Source organism: Gymnoscopelus microlampas (assembly GCF_963454915.1).
Source record: "Gymnoscopelus microlampas genome assembly, chromosome: 6".
Lineage (NCBI taxonomy): Eukaryota > Metazoa > Chordata > Actinopteri > Myctophiformes > Myctophidae > Gymnoscopelus > Gymnoscopelus microlampas.
In genome coordinates, this window is record NC_139943.1 from 19,937,685 (window position 1) to 19,945,184 (window position 7,500).

A 7,500-nucleotide genomic window follows, 5' to 3' on the forward strand; every position below is an offset into this window, starting at 1 on the left:
TTTAGCCCTGTTACACCTATATGTTGTTATACCTTTAAAGCTGGGAACGCCTCTGTGTCATTTTAGTTGTTACTTGCTATATCGCTGTTGTCGGTCAGAAACCTCTTATCTCCAAGTTTTTGTGTAACGCCCTACTTTATATACCACAGCATCACACAAAAGCATCAAAAGAAGCTGATCTACAAGATCGAACCACGGCGTGTTTTGAATTTGAAGCCTGAAAGGTCACAGTCTTGGACATATGAGGTTTCCACCGACAGAGACGATATATACATATGTTTTTGTTTTTTGTTTTTTTTCACGTTTTTTTAGAAAACGTAGGTAGGATTTAGAAGCTGTTCTTAGAATCGGCCTCAGTTGAAATATGGAGATACAAGGTTTCTGCCCAACAGAAACAATATGTATGTGGCTGCCAACAGACATGTTCATACACTTCTTTGTGATTACTTATTCAAAGCATTGTTCAAAAGACTCTTTCTCTCTGTGTGTGTGTGTGTGTGTGTGTGTGTGTGTGTGTGTGTGTGTGTGTGTGTGTGTGTGTGTGTGTGTGTGTGTGTGTGTGTGTGTGTGTGTGTGTGTGTGTGTGTGTGTGTGTGTGTGTGTGTGTGTGTGTGTGTGTGCGTGCGCGTGCGTGCGTGTGGCCTACTAAACAAAGAAAGAAAGGAATAAAAATGACATGCAAAGCAGGTCCAGAAACGCAGGCTGCCTGCCTTTCACTAAAAGACAATGTATGTGAATAAGTCCAAATGATGCCATCTAAAGATGTACAGGACACACATAAAACATATCTCCTCTCTTACTTAATAGCTTACTGTGTTTTAATGTGGCTACACCTTAAACACTCATTTTGTTACAAATGGATAAATGATTTTATTGTGCACAGACAGTTCAGAGTGAAACAATTCAACAGTTCTTTGGAACAATTCTATGGAGTTCTGTGGAACTCACTCCCAGCCCACATCAAAGCTGCCCCCAACCTCGCCTCGTTTAAAACCACCCTCAAAACCCACCTCTTCAGACTTGCATTCCCCACCTAATTCAAATTGCATGTATCATTGCATGCATATTATTTATCATTATTCATTATCATATATTTGCATAGTAATTTTGCGTTGCCATACGCATGCACTACCATATCATGTACAGTATAAGTTGAAGTCTCTTGATGTGATATAATTCTTATAGTTTATTTTACCAAAAAATCACGCTTGAGCTAACTCCACTATAAATGCCATGTATGCATGTGCTACAAAATGTATGTATTATTTCACCTGCCTATTTCTAAACCCAATGTGGACAAAACCTACTTTCTTTTATGTTAAAGATTACATTGTTGAAATACCAGTAGGTCATGAAGTTTAATATGGGGGGGAGAGAGAGAGAGAGAGAGAGAGAGAGAGAGAGAGAGAGAGAGAGAGAGAGAGAGAGAGAGAGAGAGAGAGAGAGAGAGAGAGAGAGAGAGAGAGAGAGAGAGAGAGAGAGAGAGAGAGAGAGAGAGAGAGAGAGAGAGAGAGAGAGAGAGAGAGAGAGACTGTTAAAACTAAACTGGGGAATTGTTCGTTCATCCCACACTGTAAAGATCTGTAAAAAATGTGTTAATTGAACTCGTTTACAAATGGACCCTTAAAGGTCAATTTCTACACCTACACACACACACACACACACACACACACACACACACACACACACACACACACACACACACACACACACACACACACACACACACACACACAGGGCCTCAGTGTTATTGCGTGGCTAACATTGCTGTCTACCTGGCACAGAGCCATCACGATATAACAAACCAAGGAATCCAGACAGGGACAGTCGTCTGTCTGTCTGTGTGCCTGTCTGTCTGTCTGTCTGTCTGTCTGTCTGTCTGTCTGTCTGTCTGTCTGTCTGTCTGTCTGTCTTAGTGACAGTCTGCCTTTGTGGACTGGGTTTATTTCTGATCAACATACAGTACACTGTCAAAATCCTGTCTTCACTGAGTGTGCAAAATGTAAATGTAACCAAATGGACCCATAATGGTCCCTTTGGTTACATTTGCTCTCTCTCTGAGTTACAAATGGTTGAATGAACACTGAGGATTTTACTGTGTAGAGATGTAGGGTTGGGGGGCGGGGGCTTGATTTTTTTTTTTTTTTTTAGGACAATGGCAAAAGAATTACTGCTCTCTGATATTTCTGCCATTTGTTTATTTTTTTTAAACTACTTCATGCTGAAATGAACAAACCCCATTTTTTTCCTTTATGGACTGTGTCATTACATGACATTATTCCTGAATCTTCTATCTCGCCTGTATGGAACATAATCAGAACAAGACAGAGCCGATGCTACTATGCATACTCCACTGTTGTTCTGTTTGAACTGCACAGCCAACTTTAAATCTGTAGAATAAACACAGATGCATTACTGCAGTGATTCTCAGTGTAGGCGGTCCTGGGGTCCTTGAGTCCTTGAATGATTGATAGTTAGGAACCAAATGGACTCTTGCGGCGGGTCTGTATCCCCAAACTGGGGTCCCTCTATTTAAAGAGGTTTAGGATGACTGCATTAGTGCGTTCAACGCTGATAGAACTACTGCATTTGGTTTGAAGCCTTACAGTATATCAGCTATGTATTCCAGGCTGTGTAACTACTCCTCTTCTCTCTTCTCGTTTTTCTCTGCTAAAGCATGAGGTCATTTTCTAAATGCTGTATATCTGGAAAAAATGTCCCATGGTTTTAAATGACCTGAGGTTTTTAATTTCAATATCTCTCTAGCATGGGTACCCCTACTTACTGCTCCTTAGAATGTTTCTACCATAAACTGTGTTGAAATTATGGCCGTCTCATTTTCAAAATGAATGTAAATCTCACTGGCCTCTGTTTGATAATATGTCATCTATATTTGCATAAGAAAACTGCAAAATGATCTGATCTTGTGCGCCGTGTCCAAACACTGCTCCAACAAAGAAAGACAGGGAAAGAGACACGCGATAAACAAAATTCACAGAAGCCAAATCCCAGAGAGACAGCGATCTGCGTCACTGTGGTTAAAATAAGAAGTCTAGTTCGAGCTGAATAGAACTGTTGAAACCATCGACCCTGGAAAAGACCCCGAAATAAACACACACGTCACGCACATGCACGCACACGCACACAAACACGCACACACAAACACACAAACACACACACACACACACACACACACACACACACACACACACACACACACACACACACACACACACACACACACACACACACACACACACACACACACAGAGGTTTCACTCTGTAGCTAGACTCATCCGATTGCCACAATTACGCCCAGATACAGTTGAAACAAAGGACCCTCTAGGGCAGTGGTTCTCAACCTTTTCATGGACCCCCAAGGGGTTCTCAAAGACCCCCAGATTGATATGTAAAAAGCAAAAAAAAACATCTCATGCTACACTGTAAAATCCTCAATTATTTATCTCAGAGTAGTGTGAAAATCTGTACACTCTCAGAGTTACAGACCTCGTAAGGGTCCATTTGGACTCCTAGTGGTCCCCCGACTCGAACAGTGCTCTCTAGGGCACTGTTTCTCAAACAGTGGATTGGGACCCATATGTGGGTCGCGGACCAATTTTTATGGGTCGGGAGTAAGTACCCCTTTATTTCTTGTTTCCTACATTTAGTTTTTAATTATTGTTTCAAAAGATTTTCATTTTTTTTCTTTATCCATTAGGTAGAGGGAAAAATACTTTTAAGAAGTAGTGAACATAGCAGATCTAAAAGCTCACATCAGCTATTTTCACTAGTTTGGGTCCCGGGGAGTCGTCAAATTTCTCTTTTGGGTCTGGAGCTAAAACGTTTGGGAGCCACTGCTCTAGGGAACACATTTATGCACAAATGTTTGGGGGATGATGCAGATAATTAATATCCTTATCGGGAAGGGGTACCCAACAGAGGAATTACATTAAGCAACAGAGGAAATCGGTTATTGATCATTGGTGAAGCACGGAGAAAAAGACATCGCCGGATGTGTCATATTGATGACGCTAAGTCCCTCTTTAAACAGTTTTTCAACAGTGCTAGAGCGAGATATTCCAGAGAGTCAATGCTGAGAACCGAAAGATATCCAAAGTAGAAATGTCATGTGATAATGTCAACGAGGTTCTCCAAATGAACTACAACAGGTTTAACTACAACAGGTTTAGCACTGCCTACGGTTGTTGTTGTTGCTTTCTAACCCCAGTAAAACAGAGAACCTAATCTTGGGTTATTGTTCTGATAGGACAACCTGAGACGGTTACTGCCAGTGCCATCCTATCAAACCCATGCGTCGGAGCAGCACGTATGCACACTGTGTGCAGACCAAATACAGAGCCAAAGAATTGGTTAAATGTCAAACAAGTCTATGAAGCTACCAGCACAAAGGGGTCCCTGCTTCATCACATCTCTCTCTCAGCTAAGGGGTCCTTGACCTGAAAAAAAAAACGTTGAAGAACCCTGATCTAGACAAACAGCTGATGGCTTCTGACTGAATGAATCGTCATTTCGTGTGACGCCACAAGCTAGGCCGCGCTGACGCTTATCCTTAGTAGCTGACACGGTTCTTCAAATCTGGCTGTTGATACATTAGCCTACAGTTCACAGGAGGATAAACATGGCAAACCCAGATGATTATGGAGAAACGGCAGATGCTTTATTATATTCTTCTGTATTTGTAACGCAGTGAATCTCAGAGTGTCCTTGGTGCGTGTTCCACGGGGTCCCCATCACAATCATTTTAACCACTTTATCCATATTTTAGACTTTATTTGGCTATTCATGACACACTGTGAGCTTGTACATCTGCTATTTTTGAAAACTTTAAAACTTTAAATAATCTTTTGCGGGTCCCTGGCGCAATATATTTTCAGATGGGGGTCCGCGGCCAAATACATATGAATTTGGGGGTTCCTTGACATGAAAAAGTTTGACACAGCTTTTTTCTCTCTCTCTCTCTCTCTCTCTCTCCCCCTCTCTCTGTCTGTTTGCAGGTGCATTTAAAGGCTCCCATGATCCTGAATGGAGTGTGTGTCTTATGGAAGGGTTGGATCGACTTACAGAGGCTGGATGGGATGGGCTTGCTGGAGTATGATGAAGAGAGGGCGCAGGTAGCGCGCACACACACACACACACACACCAGCCTGTCAGCTGTTAGCATAGCACATGACATGCTTATGCTACAATAATGTCACACATGTATTAACCACTTGAGACCCAGCATCCATATTCTGGGGGGTACATTTGGCAAAAATAGCAGAACTACAAGCTTGTAGATCAGCTATTTTGGGCAAAGACATGGGAAAAAGCAGGTCTGCTTCACTAAGACTACAGGGTTTAAGTGGATAAACATGTAAGGACTGATTGCAAGTGACCAACGTGAAGTTTCTCTCTTCCTCTGCAGCAAGAGGACGCTCTGGCCCAGGCAGCGTTTGAAGAGGCTCGACGCAGAACCCGAGACTTTGAGGACAGAGAACGATCACACAGAGAGGATCTGGAGGTAAGAGGGGCGGGCTGGGGCCAGGCTTATAACCCATTAAGATCTGTCATTTTATATTTTAACCACTTTAACCATTATCTTATACTTGGGCTATTCAAAAATAGCAGATCTACAAGTTCATAGTGGGGCGCTACGAGCTTGTAGATCTGCTATTTTTGTTTTTAAAAATCGTGAAAATTTGTGCAAATCTTTCAATATATATATTTTTAAAGCAAACTTTTTTAACTCAAATCTTTGCTTCTGGGGATTTTTCAAATGTCTTATAAATCCTTATGTTGCTATAATATCAGTGGTTCTCAAACTTTTTTCAAGATTTGAATTGTTTATTCAATAGTTCTAACCATACCCTTATAGAGTACCGAAGTCCTGACATCACTCGTTCATCCCCTGGGTGAAGTATTTTCTCTATGGAGAATAACATTGGGTCATCTTAGAGTCGTCTCATGTAAGAATTGTGGTCCAAAAATAAACAAACTGTCCCTGCGATATTGTCAGGGAGGAGGCTCTGTATCGTTTTACGATAGTCAGTCACTCATATTTGATACAGTCTGTTTCTGACGAAAATCCTATTAATTCGGCGGCGGTAACGTTACAGTTTTCTCGCCGTCAGTTGATGCTTCATATCCATATGAGTCAAACCGCCGGGCTCATTTGTTTATTTTTGGAACACAGTTCTTATATGCAGCGATATTAAACACGTCTTGGGAATTCAGAATTGGGAAGAAAACGTGACCCAGGTAGGATGCTTTAAGTCAGACTTCGTTCTCTATACTGTTGTCTTCGAGTCATACTGTCAGGCAACCTGCTTCTATTTGCTTTGGGGTGTGTGGGGCTTAGATTACGATGTCTGGTTGTGTGTTTTTCAATGTTTTTTCCCCACTTAAGTATAATTTGTGTTAATCTAATAAGTGCTTATGTAATAGGTTTAGTGCATGATCAGTTTGACCATTCATCTAATTGATTTGATTTGATTTGATTTGATTTGATTTGATTGGATTTGATTTGATATTACTGACTGATTGATTGACTGACTGAGTAAATTATGCCGGGTGTCCCTAAAGCCTTATTAGGAAATGTAGTTTGTTGTTCACTTTATAAATACTCAGTACCTTTTGAGAAATACGACCTTAAGGTGTCATAGATGATTTAGCATATTAAATACTGAATGTGAATACACACTAGACTAGTTTCCTTCAAAATAAATGTTGCCAGAACAAAATCTGCAGCCACAGTTATGAAGTCTGTTTATTTACAAAGGTACTATTGGACCGTTATCATATCATACAGTAGACAGTATGTGACGATACACTCCATTGAAGGTAAACAACTCCACAACAAACTACAGTTCCCAGCAAGGCTTTGGGGAGCTCAGAGGCATCTTCTCTAAGTTGACACCCTAAGAATGAACCCCAAATTGTTTATTTTTTTAGGACCCTGTGGTTTCTAAAATCTGGGATTGATGACAAACACAGACAGACAGCCAGCAGAAAAGAACAGGGTCTGTGTCTTCCACTTTTCACCATCTATCATACTGTCATGCACTAAACCACCCTGTGCCTGCGAGCATGTCTGTGCGTGTGTGTGTGTGTGCACGTGTGTGCATGCGTGTGTGTGTGTGTGTGTGTGTGTGTGTGTGTGTGTGTGTGTGTGTGTGTGTGTGTGTGTGTGTGTGTGTGTGTGTGTGCGTGTGCGTGTGCGTCTGTCTGTGTGCGTGTGCGTGTGTGTGTGTGTGTGCATGCGTGCGCGTGTGTGTTTTCATATTTATGTGCATGCATTGCATTGTGAATGATTTGATACATACATACGGTACATATACATACATACATACATATACATACGTTACATACATAAACATTTACACCTGCCTTTAGCAATGCGTGTGCGCACACACACACACACACACACACACACACACACACACACACACACATGGTGGCACATGATCCAAAGAAACAAGAGAAAAAGAGAAGGCTACCAAG

The 7,500-nt window shown here is 41.4% G+C and overlaps 1 protein-coding gene across 4 annotated transcripts in view; it reads left to right on the plus strand.

Annotated features, from left to right (window-relative positions):
• cbfb (core-binding factor subunit beta) overlaps positions 1-7,500 on the plus strand; it is a 39,375-nt gene that overhangs the window by 24,817 nt on the left and 7,058 nt on the right. For 2 of the 4 annotated variants that reach the window (XM_084060762.1, XM_084060761.1), the window contains exons 4-6: positions 5,016-5,132; positions 5,426-5,521; positions 6,952-7,019. In XM_084060762.1, coding sequence (XP_083916888.1) covers positions 5,016-5,132; positions 5,426-5,521; positions 6,952-6,981 — 243 coding nt within the window. In that variant the 3' untranslated portion in view covers positions 6,982-7,019. The remainder of the gene's footprint in view (positions 1-5,015; positions 5,133-5,425; positions 5,522-6,951; positions 7,020-7,500) is intronic. The other 2 variants (XM_084060759.1, XM_084060760.1) reach the window with 1 other exon arrangement.